Source organism: Petaurus breviceps, unplaced genomic scaffold, assembly GCF_028583685.1.
Source record: "Petaurus breviceps papuanus isolate PSGF00001 unplaced genomic scaffold, PetGlider_PUasm1.0 151, whole genome shotgun sequence".
Classification (NCBI taxonomy): domain Eukaryota; kingdom Metazoa; phylum Chordata; class Mammalia; order Diprotodontia; family Petauridae; genus Petaurus; species Petaurus breviceps.
In genome coordinates this window covers 15769741-15790859 of record NW_027185712.1, presented here as the reverse complement: position 1 = coordinate 15790859, position 21119 = coordinate 15769741, and the positions used below count along the sequence as shown (strand labels likewise).

The window sequence follows — 21119 nt, the reverse complement described above, 5'->3', positions numbered from 1 at the left end:
AATATGATAATTAAGTATAGTAGAACGTAAGAGTATCAAACCAACTGCACCAAAGGTTGTGTTTATACTTTGGTGCAATTAGGCTGGTACATACATATACATATGTATATATATATAGACATCTATGTGGGGAGAGAGCACTTAAATGTATGTCAACAAAAAACACACTCATTCAGATGTTAGCTCTCCAGTGACTTCAATTATTTGAACTAGTACTTAAGTGAATTTTTTTTTTTAATTTTAGCCCCTGAGCAAAGGACAATAAATAAAAGACCCCAGGGTGGCTAGGTGGTGCAGTGAATAGAACACTGGCCCCGGAGTCAGGAGGACCTGGGTTTGGATCCGGCCTCAGACACTTAACACACACACACAAAACTAGCTGTGTGATCTTGGGCAAGTCACTTAACCCCAACTGCCCTCCAAAAAGCAAAAAAATAAATAAATAAAAGACCCCAAAGAAACTGGTTTATATTGATAATACTTCCTATCTTCTAGGTCAGTAGGAATTAGGCATAAGTGAATGAAGACTAGCTGATCTGGGATTTGGGCCAAGCTCTGATGCAGAAGGTTGTCATAAACAATAACAAGAAGCTCTTCTTTGCAGAGTACTTACTTATAAGTATACTTCCCCTCCCCCTTTAGATTATAAACTCCTTGAAAGCAGGGATCTTGGTCTTATCTTCATAATCCCAGCAATTAGCAAACAGTACTTTGTATACTACAGGCACTTTAACATTTGTTGAATTAGAAAGTGTCTTCATGTGGTGCCTTTCAGCAGTCTCACATTTACCTGGTTCAGAGTCTAAATTAATGCATGGATGCATGAAGACTTTTAGAAGTTCTATCATCTCCTATATTTTGAAAAGACATTTCAGAATCATAGACTAACCTGAGGACAGCATATTATTCAATTCTGGAATTTACTTTATGTATTTCTGCTTGCAATAGTGCCTCAGTGATACCATACAGACTAAGACATTATTCAGAAATTTGAAATGTTACAAGTTACAGAGAAAATGATCTGCACAAGTAGATGGAGTTTCTTCATACAAAAGTTCCTTATACCAATATCACAAAATGTCCAGTCCCTACCCCTATCACATGAGGAATCTGATAAGAAAATTAAACCAGAAGGAAGGCACCCAATCCTGTAACACCTTTATATTATTAAAATATTTTAGATTCAATTGTTAATGTTGTTTGCACCTGAAATTATTAAGCTGTGTGTCCTGACATCATTTCTTTTTTTTTTTTTTTAAAGCAATTGGGGTTAAGTAACTTGCTCAAGGTTACATGGCCAGTTATTTCTGGGTGTGGTGCTGAGTATCTGAGCCCGGATTTGATCCAGGTCATCCCAACACTGGAGCCGGTGCTCTTACTCGCTGAGCCACCTGGCCGCCCCTAAGCAATTGGGGTTAAGTAACTCGCTCAAGGTTACAAGGCCAGGTGTTTCTGGGTGGGTGCTAAGTGTCTGAGCCCGGGATTCAATCTCCAGTTCTTCTCAACACTGGAGCCGGTGCTCTTACTTGCTGTGCTACCTGGCCGCCCCGACATCATTTCTATAGAAGCAATATCTTCTAATGATGAAGGATTCTTAAATAAGCCCCTGAATTTTTCAGGAAACTTCCTGGATCAGATGAAGGTCTTTTACAGTTCTAAAATTCCTTTACTCTCCATAAACATATATATATCAATAAAGAGGGAAGTGAAATTGACGCGCCCATGGTCATTCAGTCAACAAGCATTTACTAAGTTCCCAGTACATGCCAAGCATTGTGCTAGGAGCTGGAGATACAGAAAGGAAACAAAACTAGTACATGTCCAAGGAGCTTAATTTTTTTCCTTTTTAAAGTTTATTAATGTCTTTCATGTCACTAACATCTCTCAAGATATTCCTCTTCTCTTCTCCTCTCTAAGGGCTTTCCATCATACCAGAGAATGAAAAATAATGGAAAAACAGTTCAGCTACATCTCCCAAGATATACCCTCACTTCTGCAAAAGGGACATTCTCATCCTTCTTCTGTTGGGTTAAGCGTGGTCGTTATAATTTATTAACGTTCAGCTTTGATTGTTTTATTGTTAATACTCTTCCAATTTACACTGTGGTAGTCACTGAAGATGGGTTCCCTGGGTTTGCTTATTTCACTTTGTATCTCTTTATTAATGTCTTCAAATGTTTCTCTGTATTCATCATTGGGAATTATTGTTTCTGACATGGAAGCAATATTTCATTACATTCACAATTTGTTTAGCTATTCTTCATTCACTAGGCATACATTTTGTTGCCAGTTCTTTGCTACTAAAAAAAGTGTTGTCATAGGGGCGGCTAGGTGGTGCAGTGAGTAGAGTGCCAGCCCTAGAGTCGGAAGGACCCAAGTTCGGTTCCGGCCTCAGACACAACACCCACACACACCCACATACACACAAAACTAGCCGTGTAACCTTGGGCAAGTTAATTAACCCCACTGCCCTCCAAAAGGCAAAAAAAAAAAAAAAAGTGTTGCCATAAACAGTTTGGTATTCCTGGAGCCTTTCTTTCTATCTTTTTAAACTCCTTGAGTGAAGGATGCTTACATTCTACTGCTTCACTGTATCTGTGATTGCAAAATATGAATGTTTCTCAATGTTAATACTAAATTAATGGACAATGAGAACAGCAAAACAGTATTCCTAAAGAGAATGCTTTGGGTTTTCACTTCACAATTAAATAATCTGGAATTTTTAAAAATTTATTTTATTCTGAATTTAACACCCCACCCTACCCCCAACAATAAGCATTTTTACATATAGAATAGATGACAAAAGGATTATATATGAATCTATTAATATTCATTCCATACCATTTCTTTAAAAAAAAAATCATAATCTCAAGCCCATGACTTTCATAACTGATCTGTGCTTCCTTCTGTTCTTCTCTGTATACTTTTAAAAATGTTTCTGCGACCCTCTTCTTTTTTCTTTTCATTTTCTGGCATTACTATTGCTGCTTCCTACCTTCCTCCCAGGCCCTTTCAATGGAAAACAGAAAAAGCAAAAAACAAAAACCAAACCAAAAAAAACCCCCTTATAATAAAGAAGCATAGTCAAACAAAATTCACATGGAGTATTACTATAATGATGCTCATAACAATGACCCTAAGTTTTTGTAAAAAGGTCAAATTCTATTCAGTAAGTTGTTTCCCATGCATGTTTAAAAAATAATTCATTTAAAAATGTTATTTTCACATTTAAAAGGCTACATACTTGAATTCTCTAGAAAATTCAAGCATGTTTAAGAGTTTGTTTCCTTGCCAAGATAAGTGAGTTATCATGACATGTGGCTATGCAAACATAAGCCCAAAGAATACACTTTTTTTTGGCTTTTTGGAGGGTAATTGGGGTTAAGTAACTTGCCCAAGGTTACACGGCTAGTTTTTTTGTGTGGATGTTAAGTGTCTGAGGCCAGAACCGAACTCGGGTCCTCCTGACTCCCAGGGCTGGAGCTTTACTCACTGCACCACCTAGCTGCCCAAGAATATGCTTTTCAAAGACAGAAATTTACCTGGTAGAAAGCCTAGAGTTTGCTTACAATTCGTATGCTGATTAATCTCAAAGTATCATCCATATTAGACATGCTGCCTTCGTCAAAAACAGGCAAATCTTATAGAGTTTACAAAAGCATATTTACCCAATTCCAGGGTTCAGGTCTCTATTACTGGCTTGCCAGTAGGTCAGGAATTTTAAGTTTTACAAGGTTATGAGACACTGACCAGCATGGACTCTGAATATGTGGTATAGTAGTTATATATACACAAGAAAACTGTTTCTGAGATAAACATAAGCGTGTGAGAAGTGTCAGACTTGCTGAGTTGGCCAGAATCAGATTAAAGTACAATTGATAAACATTTGATAAAATATATAAAAATATAATACAACACAGATAATGTTACCTTGTGGTTTTCTAAGTCAATATGTATCCTACTGGGATGTTTTGTTGAGTTTGACACCAGTGACCCAGAGGATAGATTTTCTGTTCTGTTGACAACTTAGTGATAATAGCAAGCTCTAAATACATTTTTGAACATTGTCAATGTGGGAACTTATTTTGCTTCAATATGATTTTTTTTTCATTTTTCAAATGCTTTATTAACTTCTGATTTACATCATTCATTTCCTCTAGATTTTGAGTTACAAATTTTCTCCCCATTTTTCCCCTACCCACCGCCCCAAAATAGCAGTCCCACAGGATATCCCCTCCTCCAATTTGCTCTCTCCCATATTTTCTCCCATACTCCTTTCAACTTTTCTAGTAGGGCATGGTGGATCTCTATGCCCCAGTGCCTGTATATCTTATTTCCCAATTACATGTAAAATAGTATTAATAATAGTATATATGTATTTGAATATTTGATTTTAAAACTTTGAATTCCAGATTCATTCCCTTCCTCCCTTGTCACTCACCCTTACTGGGAAGATAAGTAGTTCAGTATAGGTTGCACATGTGTGGCTAATGCAAAACAATAACATAGTAGATATATTGTAAAAGACTGACTATATTTCTCTCCCTCCTATCCCACCTCCCACTTGTTCTATTCTCTACTTTGATCCCATCCCTTTTCAAAAGTGGTTGCTTCCAACTTCCCTCCCCCCCAGCCTGCCCTCCCTTCTCATCCCTTTCCCCCCCTACTCTCCTGTAGGGTGAGATACCTTATTTAGTGTGTATTTCATTCCCTCCCCAAGCCAAATTCAATGGGAATAAGGTTGACCCATTCCCTTTTGCCTTCCTATTCTTCCCCTCCATTGTAACCAATTTCCCTTGCCTTTTCTGTATGAGATAGTTTACCCCATTCTGTCTCTCCCCATCTCCTCTCATTATATTCCTCTCTCACCTCTTAATTTCACCTTTTAAGTATCATCCCTTCCTGTTAAATTGGTCCTGTGCCCTCTATGTATACCTGTAAACACATTCACATATATATTCATATGCCCATATACCCTCATATATAGACATATATATATTTCTATTCCCTTCAGTTTTTTTCATACTGAGAAAAGTTTCATCAGTTACAATGATTGTTTTTCCATGTGGGATTGTTAATAGTTCAACTTTGATAAGTTCCTTATGATTTCTTTTCCCTGTTTACCTTCTCATGCTTCTCTTGCTTCTTGTATCTGAATGTCAAATTTTCTATTCAACTTTGGTTTTTTCATCAAGAGTGCTTGAATGTCTTCTATTCCACTGAATGACCATATTTTTCCCTGAAACATGATACTCAGTTTTGCTGGGTAGGTGATTCTTCATTTTAATCCCAGTTCCTTTGACCTACAGAATATCATATTCCAAGCCCTTCGATCCCTCAGTGTAGAAGCTGCCAGATCCTGTGTTATTCTTATTGTGTTTCCAGAATATTCAAATTGTTTCTTCCTGGTTGCTTGTAATATTCTCTCCTTAATCTGGGAATTCCAGAATCTGGCTATAGATTCCTAGGAGTTTTCTTTTTGGGATCTTTTTCAGGAGGTAATCGGTGGATTCTTTCAACCTCTATTTTGCCCTCTGGTTCTAAAACATCAGGGCAGTTTTCTTTGAGAACTTCCTGGAGGATGATTTCTAGGTTCTTACTTTGATCATGGCTTTCAGGTAGTCCAATAATTTTTAAATTATCTCTCCTGGATCTATCTTCCAGGTCAGTGGTTTTTCCCATATTTCATATTGCCTTCTATTCTTTCATTTGTTTGGATCTGTTTAACAGCATCTTGATTTCTCATAAAGTCATTAGCTTCCATTGGCTCCAATCTAATTCTGAAACCATGATTCTCCTCATTGAGCATTTGAGATTCTTTTTCCATCTGGCAAATTCATCTTTTTAAGGCATTCTTCTTCTCATTGCCTTTTTGAGCCTCTTTTGCCAATTGAGTCAGTCTGTTTTTTAAGGTAGGATTTTCCTCAGTCAGGCTGTTGACTCTCAGTTTGTAATTTTCTTACATTATTCTCATTTCTCTCCCAAATTTTTCCTCCACTTCTCTTACCTGCTTCTTAAGGTCCTCTATGGCCTGTAACTAGCTCGTATTTTCCTTTGAAGCTTTTGGTGCAGGAGTTCTGACTTCACTGTCTTCCTCCTGTTCCATACTTTGCTCCTTTTTGTCCCCAAAATAGGAGTCTAATATTGGAGTCTTCTGTTTGTTTTGCTTCCTTTGTCTGGTCATGTCGCCCCTCAGTCACTTGACCTCTGGGCTTTTTGCCACAGTAGGACTCTGCCACCAGACTGGGGAGCTTTCGTCCCAAACGCTGGGGTTTTCTCAGCTGCCTAAGGTATTAGATGGGTGTCCTCTCTGAGACCTCCATGGGCTCTGTCACACACCCCAGGACCTCCACCCTAGACTGCAATCCGGATCCAAGCAGGTAAAAGCAAGAGTGATTACCCCTCAGACTGGTTGCTTGGTCTCCCTACACTCTGCAGGCCAGGAGCTGAAGATGCCACGTGGCGCTGGCTGGCTGTGCCAGCCTCTCAGCAGCTTCTCATCCTGGGGGCAAAAGCCATGTACTCCCACTTACTGGGTCCCAAAGTCCAGACTGCATTGACCTCTCACTTTGTCCTTCGAATCTATGTGTTGATAATTCTGGAAACAACCACAGATGCTGTTGATCTGGTCAGGCCTGCCCTAGGGCTAAAACCTAGGCTCAGCTACCAGAACGTTGTGCTGGCATGGGGTAGTAAGTCATAACAGGGTCACCAAAGAAAACTGAAGGATGTTTAAGATGCACAGAAGAGAACAGAAGGAAAGCCAGAAAGAGACAAGAGAAGCAGAGCAGCTGTGAAAATTACAAGTTTCCTACATACTTAAAAGGAAAAGTAAGCTCAGTATAATAGTTTCAATATTTAATCCTCTTATTCTGTTCTACTTTGTATACAGAAATGTTCACTTCATTTAACATTTGTGAAGTTCAGAGTAAAAAAATTTTAATTAAAAAATACAGCGGCAATTTCTGGCATTTAGATGGCATATACACTAAGAATCATGCTTTTAGATACAAAAGATGCTCTCATTAACAAGCAGTAGAAGCACTTTGGTTTCAAAAGAGTGCTACTCTTGCTGCATGCAAAGGATTGGGACTTGAGGTACCCTGAGCATGCAGTGCCAACATCTCATTATTTGACAGACATGAAAGACTTTACAGTCAACCTGAGACTTGTGATTTTTTGAAAGAGCGTTATGTTCCCCTGAGAATGACTTAAATAAAAAAGAAAAGGGAAAAGGTCAATTTAAATTATTAAAATTTGATAAAGGACTCATCTTTTTCACTGATTGTAACCTTACTAAATTACACACAAAGCTAACATAACCATTTATGCAAAAAGTGTTTAAAAGTAAATAATCTAAAAATTGAAAAGAAAAAAAAGAAAAAAGAAAAGTGCTTTTACCAAACACTGAATAGGTGGGCAGAAAAGAAGACTGCTCCAGGAGCTTTCATGGAAATGTGGAACATGACAGAGAGGGAAGAGTTGCAAAATTGTGGGGTTTAAGTCATAGTTTATCTAAATATAATTCTAATGATCTTATTCACTGCATGCCAATTTTGCCTAACACATTTTCTTTAAATTTACGTTTCAAATAGAATTTACTTAAGTATTTTCTTCCTTTAAAAAACACTACTTTACCCACTACATACACTTACTGAAACACAGCCAGAGGTACAGAAATAGTGGCTTTGGAATCAGACAACCTCAGTATGCCACCTCTCCCCCAACTTATTTTTCATATAATCCTTACAAGTCACTCAACTTCACTAAGCCTCAAATGAACCCAAATGTAAACATTTGCAAATACCAGAAGTACTCATATAAAATTATGGGTTCTGCATGACCTACTTCTCTGGTATCTCTTTTATGAGTTAAAACAGAAAGGATAATAGCTACTCCCTAGCCAAGTTCTAGTGAAAAGATGTAAGATAAGGAATTGGAAAACCTTTGTTGCCATTAACTAGTTATATGATCTAATGCAGGTCATGCCACTTTCATTTTTCAGTTTCTTTAGGTGCCAAAATTGAAATACAAGCCTTACTTACTTCCAGGGTGTCTTAGGTTTTGGATAAACATAATGAGAAATTCCTGGGCATCCATACATCTAAGATACTGTCATGTCATAGAAAATAATCATTCATTCCAAAAACAAACAACTTCAGTCATTTATTAAATAATAACCAGTAGCACTTAACACTAAAAGGAAGAAAATTGTTCACAATGCAGGCTTCTCTCAAGTGACTATGCTTGCACTAATATCAAAGCTTAAAGGTACCAAAGGAATTAAACTTAATTCCTCCTACAATGATAACTTTGATATTCCTACTCATTTAATCAACATTTATTCAACTCACTGTGACTTGAAGGGTATCAGTGATTGTATTAGTGAATTAAGCAGAACAGAATTAAGAGCAAGATAATTATTTTAGCTAATGCTGTTATGATAAGAGCTATGATTGATCGACTGTGTATTGATGATTATATTAATTATATTTGATTTATCAGAAAGATTCATACTGTTAGTTAAGAATGTAATAAGAATATAATTACTGCACTAATCATCCCCCCTGCCCCTCCAAGTATTAGGCTTGTAATAAAAATCGTTTGCCTCTCCACCTTGATGAATCATTAACATTCACCTCCTTGTGCTTCAAAACCACAACTTTCTTAGTTCCTAGGAAACAGCTGGTTGAACACTATTGTTAGAACAATGGAAAACCCATGATAAGCTGACAAAAGGAAAGCCCTGGCTGAGGTGACCCAACACAGCTAATGACAAGTGAAAGGCCTGCTGACAAAGTAGTTATGACTGATGGATTGCCTTGTGTCAATCATGAGAGCTTCTTGATTCTTATGGTTAACCAATCATATGAGTTTCCATGCTTCTGAAGAACCTTCCCAAGAGCTAGGGGACTTCCAGAGACTCTCCTAGTTCTATAAAATCCCTCAGCCTCTGAGCATCATGATCCTAGGCTGAGAGGAAGGTCTTGAATTGGATTGCTTAGGGACCACCAGTCTCCCTAATAAATTGATCCCAGCTGAGATCCCTGCCTCAGTAGTGTTTTAGTGCTGATAGGAATTTTGTGGTCCATATTCCTCTATCAATCTCCTTTACATATTTTTAAAAATTACAAATGTTTGCTTATCCTTAGTAAATTTCCTTAAGAAAAAAGGAAAAAACATGAAAACTTGTATATACAAGTTAGTAATGTCCAACATATTTCAAAATGACATATCACCAACAATCAAAATTCTAGCACATCCATGACTAGATACAGTTTTAGAAAATAAACACTGAAAAATAACCCCTGAATAACTAATAATCACTGTCAATACCAAATAGCAAAGTATGTTAAAATATGTTAATATTACTTACATGTGGGAGAAGATGCAAAAAGGCATCACCACTTAATGTACCAACAGCTAATGCCACAAGAAAACTTAGAAGAAACTTGAAAAATACACGGTTCATCAGGGGTACTAAGATGACACCAAGCAAAGAAAGGAAACTGATGATGGAAATAGCTATGAATCCACCAATCCAAGCTGTTAAAACAAAACACATACAAAAGGTAATCGTGCAGTTAATGTACAAGTTACTTACTTATTTTGACTTTCATAACTAAGGTCAGCAGGACAGCAATTAAGGGGCAAAGTACACAAAATTCAGGACCCAGAGTTAGGAAGACCTAAACTCAAATCCAGTCTCAGACTCCCTGAGCTAATCACAACCTCCGTCTCAGTTTCCTTATTTGTGAAACAGAAAACAGCAGCAGCTACCTTCTGGGGTTGTTGTGAAGACAAAATGCAAGAGCATTTGTGCAGTGCTTTTCAAACTTCAAAGCCTTATACAAAGGTTAGCTATTATTATTAGAACTAAAGCTGTGATGAAATGATAAATAAATCTGTTGAAAAACATTTTCAGGTTCATATTCTTAACCAGAGAGTTCTTAAATAAGTTTACAATATTAAGACCAGCCCTGGGCTGGAAAGAAATGTGTTGTGCTTTCTAGGATTAATGGTCTTGCTCTTTCGACAGTAGTTCTTTGAACCTCAGTATTTCAATTCACCAACCACTTTATTAAGCACCTGGCTAAATCACTTAATCGCCATAATTTCCTCATCTGTAAAATGGGGATAATACTTGCACAACTGAGTTCAGAAGGTCATTGCAGGGCAAACACCCTGTAACCATTACAATACTATGTAAATATCAGTAGCTATTAATATGATTTTTGAGAATTATGTATTTACATAATAGCTTCATTCATAATGAACAGGAAGACTTAAGAACTCTAAACAACATGTGACCAACCAAGTTTTTAGGGGACCTATCAATAAAACATGCTTCCCTACTTCCTGACAGAGGTGATGATCTCAGGATGCAGACTGAGATATATAAAATTTTGGACATGGCCAATTTAGAAATTTGTTTTGCTTGACTATGTATATTTGTTTCTTTTTTGTTTTTCAATGGGGGGGGGGGTTGAGAAGAAGAGAGGGTAAATTTTTGTTAACTGAAAAAATAAAAAAGTTTTAGAATGAGAAATTTTCAGAATTAGGCCATGAAGAGCAAAAGACATACCACATAAACCCAGAATTTAAGAATGGAAGAAGCTCACAGGACATCAATTCTAACCTACACATGAAAAGAATCCTCATTATAAACACACCTAATAATGACTGTGTGGCCTCTGCTTTAAGAACTCCAAGGTGGAGCAGGAAGCCCCCACCCCTCAGGGCAGGTCATTCCACTTTTTGGATTGTTATTGTTCAGTTACATCCAACTCTTCAAGACCCTATTTGGCGTTTTCTTGGCAAAGAGAATGGAGATGTTTGCCATTTCCTTCTCCAGAGCATTTTTACAGATGAGGAAACTGAGGTAAACTGGTTTAAATTACTTTCCCAAGGTCACACAGTTAGTAAGTGTTGGAGGCCAAATTTGAATTCAGGAAGATGAGTCTTCCTGACTTCAGGCCCAGCACTCTATCCACTGTGCCACCTAGCTGCCTGGTGACAGAATACTATTGTGATATAAAAAATGGCAAAGGAAATAATGCTTTCAGAAAAACCTAGGAACACTTATATGAACTGATACAAAATAAAGTGAGCAGAATTACACAGAGTAACATCAATATTATAACAGTGATTAAATGTGAGTTAGCTACTATGGAGCATTACAATAATCCAAGACAATTCCAAAAGATTCATGATGCAAAATGCTAATCATCTCCAGAGAGAGATATGACAGAGTCTGAGTACAGATTGCAGCACACTCCCCCTACCCCCAACTTTTTGTTTCTTGCTTTTTATTATTGGTTTTGCAATGTGGCTAATATGGAAATGTTTTAAATGACTTCACAAATATAACTGATATCATATGGCTTGCATCCATCTAATTCTAGTCCAGTTTTCTTATTTTACAGGTCAGGACACTGAGGCTGAGAGAGAATAGGTAACTTATACTATATCATAGTGATAGCAAGCACTAAATTCAGGAAGCCCAAGTTCTGTGATTCCAAAACCAGTACTCTTTCCATTGGACAGCACTGTCTCTCCTAAATGAAATCTCTTTTTAAAAAAGTCTCCTGAATTTTAAATTTTACATTATAACAATATCCAGACTGTTTTTTTTTAATTCAATAATTTTTCATAGGACATATTTTCTACTTCTTACCTCTTTCCTACTATACTCCCCCCCAAGTTAAACAAAGCAGCTAAAGCGCATAATTCTACCTTACCTATTTGTAAAGAATAGGTCTTGGGAGTGATTTCAGTCTTCTTTTCACTGGTTACATGAACTATACAGGATTTGCCATCAATCTGATTGATAATAGCTGGGCAAAGATAATTAAATTCTGTTGCATTCAGCAACACTTGTATGCCCATTCCATGAGACTGGAGAAGTTTTGATGCATTGAAGCACTGATAAAAACAAAAACATTTCAAATTACAAAAGGCATTATCACAGTAAGGAATCAGGAAAAAAAAACCATAAGCTTTTTGCTATAAGAGAATACTACCTCCCTGCTAAAACATTATATGGAAAATTGTTTAAACTCAAGTGACTCTAAATTAATTTTATTTTGAGAATTTAGGCACACACCCTGAAATTAAGTACAGATAGTGGGAGTTACTGACAAACAGGCCATGGGTTGTGACACTCACTGTATGGAATCAGCTTTTGCCTGTTTTTTGCCAAGCATTTGAAATTTACAGGCAAATAGTATTAACTAATTTTCAACAGATGTGTCAAAAAATGTTGCCCACAAAAGAGTCAGACTAAAACAGAACTGGGAAATATTTAATAAAATAAAAATACAACAAAGATAATGTTTACATGGGATTTTCAAAGTCAACATGCTTCCCAGAGAGATCCTTAGGTGTGATTTAGCGGCCCCTATATCTATTTGAGTTTGATACCACTGCTCTATAATATGCATTCATCTAGAGAAAAAGCTTGAGTAAATAGGCATATGGATGAACTGGCAAATGCAAGCCTAAGTCAACTTTTCTATAGGCTGGGGGTCAAGCAACTACAGTGGTAGAACCTGCTTGTCACTAACTGTGTGGTTTCAGACAAGCCACTTTTCCCTCTTGAATTTGGATATTTCCTCATCTGTAAAATGACTTCAGTGGAATAAATGATCTTAAAGTCACTTCCTGCTTTAAAGTCTAAGATTCTACCTAACATAGTTATGATTTACATCCTATTTACTTGTAAACCTGAATTAACGTGTTAGTCACCTATTAAATAAATTTTTGGAGGGCAATTGGTGTTAAGTAACTTGCCCAAGGTTACACGGCTAGTTTTTTTTTTTTTTGTATGGGTCTTAAGTGTCTGAGGCCGTAACCGAACTAGGGTTCTCCTGACTCCAGGGCCGGCACTTTACTCACTGCGCCACCCAGCCCCCCCTAAATAATTTTCTATTTACAGATAGTGAGAAGCCGCCCTAAGAAATGTTATTTATGATAAATGGTAATTCTAACAAGGAATTAACAAAATGAAGTTATTCATCCTAATAAATATTTATGATGACATCTCTCCTGCAATAGTTTTAGTTCACTCTGGAAATACTAATACAGCATCTGTTTCTCTTTGGTGAACAGAATACTGGTCAAGCAGGCAGTGAGGTGGCAAATGGAGAGAATGTTAACTCAATCGTGCCTCAGACACTTCCACAAGCTGTGCGATCCTAGGCAAGTCAGTTAACCTTCAGCCTTAGTTTCTTTGTCTGTAAAATGAGGATAACAGGACCTACCTCAAAGGGCTGTTGTGTGAATCAAATGAAATGATACATGTGAAACACGTTGCAAACTTAAAAGTGCTATATAATTGTTAGCTGTTAGAATAAAATCTTACAGATATTTTTGGGAAGAGAAGTCTAGAAATTTTAAAAAACCATCTACTATAGAAAAAAAGCATCTACTTATTTGCCTCATAGGTTGATCACTTGATTATTCAAATTGTCTCAACTTTTACATCAGATACCTTGAAACTCACCCTCTGTAAGTGAGGATACTTCAGAATATCCTTTACCAGTAGTTAATAATGTACTAAGTTACTATGTTGATATTAATTTGAATTATAATACTTTCATTTATTAAAATTTAGCTAATTTATTTTTAAAATTCTACAGATTAGACTCTTTGTTGACTATACTAGTTGAAAGTCACTTTTTGTTTAGATAATTATAACATTTCACTTTCCCACAGAATTATATGTAGTAGTAATTTCTATATCTAAAGCTCTGTTTATCAAAAAATTAAATAAAAACCTTTCTCTGGAGTAAAGAACCTTGTTTTGTTATAAATGAACTGAGTTGTAGGAAGGGTTTAAGTTAGTGATAACTGAGAAGTAAACAGTTTTCAGTGCCTATCCTTCTCTTCTTTTCCCTTCTAATGTCAGTGTCCATGGTGGCATAGCACTCAGCACACATTTAGCTAAAAACAATAAAATTAATCTTACCTCCTGGACATTTTGGTTGGAATGTTTAGAATATATAGAACTTCCTCCTCGGTCTGCTTCATTCACAACTGATTCATTTGCTTTTTCTCTTGGCGGCAAGCTCACACCATTACCCTCTGTAGTACTGGGTGCTGAGGAAATGTTCAAATCTTTGGGCAGAAGATGTTTGGTAGTCTTAAGGAAATGATTTCCTCCTATGGCAGTGCTATAAATTGCTGTGGTCATCTCACTAACACTGTCCTTGACCAAAATGCTTGGCTGACTCTCAATATTTTCTGATTTGTGTAGTCCTTTAATTTGACTATTCCTAGTATCCTTAATTGTACCGCCAGATTCATGATCTGGACACAGAGTTTTCTTAATATTTTTATTTGTGGTACCATGGTGATGATGGTGATGATCATGGTCATGATTTATATGGATTCTCTTAGTTTTATCAAGGCCTATATTCTGAAGCAATTTTCTAAACCCTTCAACTGTCAAGGAATTATTCTCCCCGTATCTATGGAAAAGCTCCTGTAAGTGCTGCCGCTGAGTAACAATTGCCAAATCAACATTAATACTAGTTGCCCAATTGGGAACACTTTTTTCTGGTTCCATTCCATGATGGTTTCCTAACACTGATATGATTAATGTGAAGAGCAGAGCCACCAAAAATATCTTCTCCATTGTAATTTCCTATAAGAAAGGAAGAAAAAAAATATCATTGCTCCTTGTCTTTTGGTAAAAAAAAAAATAGGAGTGAGTTTCAAAAATCACGTGCTTGAAAAAGTATACAAACATATTTCTTAAGCACCTATTTAAGCTATGGGAACAGAAGGACAAATTAAATCATTCCTGAAAACCTTATATTCTACTTATGAATAAAACATAAACACAGATAAGTAATACTCCAATGAATATGTGATCTCCTTGAAATTAAGGCGTTCTTTCCATGGTACAGACAAGAAACCATACCTTCTCATTCTGTACCAAGTCCTAGTCTACCCGGTAAGCTTACGGACCATTCTCATGATCTTCAAATATTGTACGGGGACCAGTATAACACATGGCACAAAATTAGTAAGCATTTACTGAACCTTTGTGTTTGCAGTACTATTTGATGGTATGAGGAGTATAAAAGTCATATAGATATAGTTTACAATCTAGCCGGGGAAATTCCATGCATACTAAAGAACAGTTAAGTGCTAACTAGATTTAGTAGTATTAACTTACAGTACAACAGAAGCTATGCTTCATAACCAATAGACTTTAAGGGGTCTGTGAATTTGGAAGGGAAAAAGACACCTTTATTTTTATGAACCTAACTCAAATTTAGCATTTCCCTTAATTATGAATGTAAGCAACGAATCTTATACTGAGAGGGGGTCAAAAGGCTTCACCAGACAGTTAAATGGGCACACCACACACACAGACATACACAGACACACACACATAACACTAAGAACCCCCGAGTTAAAGGATAGACTGATGTGGGCTTGGGTAGGCCTTGAAAAATGCATAAGATTTAGATATACAGAATAAAGACAGGCATTGCAAAGAAAAGCAACAAAAGAGAGGAATGAGATTTGCAAAAAGAAAAAGAGGAAGAATATAAGTGATGTATTCTGCTTTGTAGGGCAGGAAATAAAAAGAATATCAAAGAAAGTGTTGGATGGGTAGAGAGGTCAGATCTTGGAAAGCATTAAAAGGACAGAGAGAATTTTGCACTTGCCTGGGCAACAGGAAGCCCTTGAATAACAAAGAGAAAAGATAAAAGCAGATGTTTTAGGATCATTAATGTTGATGCCACTTGTATGACTGGATAAAATGCAAAGACTGGAGGTTAGAACAGTTAGGAGAGTATTTCAGTGGTTAAGTTCAGCTTGAGGAATGTCCTCCCTTTTCTAAAATGCAGAAAGCAGACCATGGTAAAGATAATGACCCAAAAAATATGCAAACACTTATTTCTGAGCACTGTGAATATATTCATGACTCTGAATTCCTGTCTTTTCACTGGCTGTCCTATATACCTGGAATGCTCTCCCTCTTCATCTCTAATTCCTTATTTCCTTGAAGATTCAGCTCAAATCCCACCTTCTGTAGGAGGTTGTTCCCAGTCTCTCCCTTTTTACCATCTTTGAAGTGTCTTTCTTCTGAATATGACTCCTATTTACAATATATATATGGCTTTTATATACATCATTGTTTGCATGTTGTTCTCATTAGAATGAGTTCCCTGAGGACAGGGACTTTTTGGCTTTCTTAGTATCTCCAGTTCTCGGCAATGTGTGGCACATGCTAAGTGCTTAATAAATGCTCATGGATTGACAGAATCTCTAAGAAAATTAGAGGAAAAGGACTGAAAAGCGCCTTGATGAGAAAAATAAAAGCAGAGAAGCAAAAAGGAAAAGGGAGATGGGGCAAAAGAAAATGAAAGAGGTTTGAAGGAAATCGGATAGCAACCCCTCTGCTGAACTAACTGAAAGAATGACCAGCAATAGATAAAACCATACAGTTTCAGTTTTTAGGACTTAATCTTTATCAATAAGCAGATACAATACAGGCTGGTGACTGTCATATTTTTTTCTCTCCCCTTCCAGATAGGAAGGTAGCAACAGCTTAATTTCAGCTCTGTCCTGTGTTGTTCAAGGAAAAGGACCTCAAGTCTATTTATTCGACAACTTTCCCAATACTTTACAATTATATCCTAGCAAAAAATATAACTAAAAAGAGCACTGCCTCTTCCCCCATCTGCCTCCAAAAAAACACACACCTTCTCTATTCATATTAGGGAGTAGTACCTCCTCTCCTTCCCTTTCACAAATTCTGGGCTACCTTAAGCTAATTCCGTTGAATGTCCCCCCCCCCCCATTAGTTATGAAGAACAACACCTCTTCCGTATTCAAACAAAAATTAAATACCAACCCTAGTGACTAATGTTCAAGTACTACCTTTGATTAGCACTAATTTTGTGACCAAGGCTAAGTCACTTAACTTAGTGTCCTAATTCTAAGTTACAGATCAGCTTCCCATCCACAAGGGAAAGTAGTTTCCCAACAGGGGCTTCCAATTCCAAATCCGGCATACTCCGAGATCACCCGTTCCCCCGAGTTAAGTGCAAGTCACCCAGCTAAGTTCTTAAGGATACAAGCAAAAACTGTCCTAGAGTTCAAGCTGCTGACATTCTCCTGGAGTTGGGAGGACAAAGAATAGATAAGTATTTTAGTAAGTGCCTGCTATATACCAGGGATATAAACCTAGGGATACTAACTAGTACAAAGAATGAAACAATTACAACTCGCAAGGAGCTAGACACAGAGAAGTAATACTCCAATAGATCTGTTTATCTCACTGAAGTTTTCCCTGTGATGATGCAGCTTCTATTCTACGTTCTATGAAAGGAAGAAAATATACACATTCCTGTGAATGTATAAGTAAAAAGTGCATACAGATATAAAATCTGTATAAGTATATACAAAATTATCTGAAGCATTCCCTGCCCTGGCTGCTTGGGCTCTGGTCTATTGCCTCGCCAGTTTAACTAGGTTTGGACGATGGATTCTTAACCTTTTTGAAACCAACGGACCCCAAGCTTTTAAATGCACAAAACAGGATTAAGAAGGAAACCAATCAGACTGACATAGGGTTATCAAACTACTGAATAACCCGTTCGAGGGCCCCGCCTAAAGACATCGCGATGTAGACAAACCGCCCAAGGATCCTTCCAGCTTTCAGACACACCTGGGACCGTCAGCTTCCCGGTACCCCCTCCCAATTCCAGCTGTGCCCCGAGGGCGGGGCTGCTCCCAGGAAACAAAGCAGCAGCGCCGGCGGCGGCTGCAGCGCGAGGTCCCCACGCGCACGGCGTTCCCCCCTCCCCCAAGCCCTCTGCGCCCCCACCTCACCCCCTCCCGCACTTCCTCCCTCCATCGCCGGCCCGCAGCCTCCCCAAGCCTGGCCACCCAAGCTGGGGGCGCCGCGCCGGGGGCCGAGGCCGCCTGCTCTTGACGCCCACATCGGCTGGTCCGGGGAGGGGGGGAGGCCGTTTCTTACCAACAAGGTAAGGCGCCCGAGCCCCGGCCGGGAAGCCCCCGAGGCCGCACGTCCCGCCCCACGAGGACAGTTCCCTCACCTGCAGCGTCCTGCCAGCCCCGAGGCCGGCCCCAAGCTGCCCCCGGGCTTGGCTCTGGGGCATGCGCAGTGCGGCCGCCGCGGTCCAGTCCACGTCCTTCTCCCGGTCTTAGTGGCTGCCGAAAGGATGCGCAGCCCGAGCGCTGGCAGACCTCGCTGGTTAAGTGGAGGGGGCGGAGCTGGAGAAAATTTGTCTCTTTAATTAGCTGGGATCGTTTGCTTCTCTCTCTCCCTTCTTCCCCACCCACTCCACCCCCAGGGTGTATGTGTGTGTGCTTGTGTTACGAAAGTCAGGAAAATGAAAAAAAAAAAACAAAAAACCTCGAAGTGATGATTTCATTCCCAGGGGATGGAGGCTTGCGGCTCGCTCCGGTTTTCTCAACCTCAGCTCCCTTCTGGCTTTCTTGGTCCAGCTCCTTAACTGGAAAATGCGGGCTGCGTCAGCTGACCTCACTGTCTCGCACCCACGCCTTATCTGAAGCCCCTCAGGCTGGCTTGTACGCCCAGCCCTTGTCTGGAAGGGTACCAGAAACCCCATTGTCATAAGAATTACCCTTTTCGACTCAGAAGCTTTCGATCACATCTCTTTGAAACTCCAATCACTTTGCTTCCCTGCAGTTCCGCTTTTACCCCTACCCCTCTACATGCTTTTCGGTGCCTTTCACTGGTTCCTGTTCCTCAGTTACTTTTGTAAATGTAGGCAATCCCCCCAAAGCTGTCTTTGTCCCTCTTCCCTTTCTTATGGCAACACCAGGCCGCGCTAATACTTCATGTCTCCATTATGAAGATGGTTGCCCAAATCATAGCATTTTAGGTTTGGATAGTACCTTACAGCTGGTTTAGTTAGTGTAAGACCATCATACAGGAAACAGGCCTGTGCAAATTAAATGAGCAAGATTGGATAGTTAGTGGAAGATCCAGGACTACAAACTACTTTTCTTGACTCTTGGCCCTGCCATTCCCAACCTAAAGTTACCTATGTTCATAGCAGTACCATTCTCCTACTTCCCCAGGTTGACTTAATCTCAATTATATCATTTCTTTCTCTGTCCTGACTTCTTTTTATCAATGGCTTCAAACTCAAATAGAAACAGAAGCCACTAACCCATACATAAGGATCGATGTGACTGGGTTTTAAAATGTGATGTTAACTGTTTTATTTGTATTTTTAAACATTTTGTTAAATATTTCCCAATTACATTTTAATCTGGTTTTGAGTACACTGGAAAGTATTTTGGACCACCAGCAGCAGGAAATGTTGGCTCTACATCTCCTCCAACTCTTTCCTGTATTCAGTCACTAACCTGCCTGAGTCCCTGCTGCTTGAGTCAGCTAAGTGGTGCAGGGGGTAGTGCTCTGACCTCAGACACTTTGTAATCCTGGGTAAATCACTCAGCCTTTGTCTGCCTCAGTTCCTTAACTAGAAGATGAGGATGATAATAGCATCAACTTTCCAGGGTTGTAAAGATCAAATGAGATGATGTTTGCAAATGTTTAGCACAGTGCCTGACACATAGTGGGAACTTAATGAATGCTTCTTTCCTTCCTTGCAGTTCCTACTGCTGCCACCCTAGTGCAGGCTATCATTACCACTGAAAACATAGTATTCCAACAACTATACTATGTCAACTTTCAATCCATAGAACCACAGAATTTGGGCTCTGGAAGGAACTTCAGTAGTTATGTAGTCCAACCCATACCCAAAAAGGAATACCCACTAAAATACCTCACATGTGGTCATCTGGATTCTCTTTAAAGACCTCCAGTGAGAGTCACCACCACCTCTCTTGGCAGATCATTTCACATTTGAACAGCTTGAATTTTTAGGAAGTTTTTCCTAACATCAAGCCAAAATTCACTTCTGCTATTTTTACCTTTCTTTCCTAGTTCTGTACTCTGGGACCATACAGAAGGAGTCTAGTCCCTTTTCTACGTGATCCTCTTTCAAATACCTGAAGGCAGTTATCTTATCCTCCTACATTGTCTCCCTCACCCCCATCCCCTCCCTCTCAGTCTTCTTCAGGCTAATCATACCATTTCCTGCAACAAATACTATCCCTAAGATATGTACTCATTCTTTATACCAAAGGTGTCAAGCACTAGACCTGCTGGGCACATTCAGCTTGCAATAACTCCTTAGTGCCCCAGAACCAGATTAAAATGTAACTGGGAAATATGTAACAAAATATAAATACTATAGAGCATAGATAATTTTAAAACATGGTTTTCTAAATCAATATGCTGCTGGCAGGAGTCATTATATACAGCTCATTTCTATTTGAGTTTGATCACACTGCTCTATACTACTATCATATATTAATCTTCCTTAACTACTGTTACTCTTGTGTTATTCTCTTGCTCTGAGATTTTTGATGGTTCCTCACTATCTACAATATTAAGTACAAACACATGAAGTTAACTCTCAACACCTTTCATCATCAAGCCTTATCATTTGGTATAGTGTATAGAGGACAGAGCTTGGAGTCAGGAAGATCTGAATTCAAATTTGACCTCAGATGCTTTCTAGCTGTGTGACTCTGGACAAATCACTTAACTTTTGCCTCTGTTGCAGATTCATAATAGCACTTACTTTTCAAGGTTGTGAAGCTCCACTGAGATAATTGTAAAGTGTCTGGCACATAGTAGTTGTTATATAAATGTTAGCTATTATTATTTCAATATATGTACATATATAAAAGGTATATATATATGCATATGATTTATTGATGCTCCCTTAAGAAAGACCATTATTCCCAAAGACTCCCAGAACTCCATACGAAAATCCTCTGTAACCACAAGGAAGTATAGTTAAGCAAGACAAATGAACATATAGGCCATGTCTAATAATGTATGCCTAATTTTATACCTGTAGTTCCCCACTTCTCTCTCTTGATGTGGGAAGCATGCTTCACTGTTAGTCCTCTGAAATTAATCATTGCTCTGATAAGAGTCTTGATGTTTTTCAATTGTTTTCCTTTTCATTATTGTCATTGCATAAATTGGTTCTACTCACTTCACTGTATCAGTTCATACAAGT

At 38.4% G+C, this 21119-nt stretch overlaps 1 protein-coding gene across 3 annotated transcripts in view; it reads right to left on the bottom strand.

The window, feature by feature from the left end:
* The window catches only part of SLC39A6 (solute carrier family 39 member 6), a 45252-nt gene extending 26984 nt beyond the window's left edge, over nt 1-18268 (bottom strand). Inside the window, exons 1-4 of one of the 3 annotated variants that reach the window (XM_069075850.1) lie at nt 18084-18268; nt 13970-14647; nt 11742-11925; nt 9377-9546 (exon numbers count right to left, since the gene is read on the bottom strand). In XM_069075850.1, coding sequence (XP_068931951.1) covers nt 9377-9546; nt 11742-11925; nt 13970-14647; nt 18084-18146 — 1095 coding nt within the window. In that variant the 5' untranslated portion in view covers nt 18147-18268. Of the gene's footprint in view, nt 1-9376; nt 9547-11741; nt 11926-13969; nt 14648-18004 lie in introns of all 3 variants that reach the window. The other 2 variants (XM_069075867.1, XM_069075856.1) reach the window with 2 other exon arrangements.
* Between the last annotated feature and the right edge of the window lie 2851 nt (nt 18269-21119).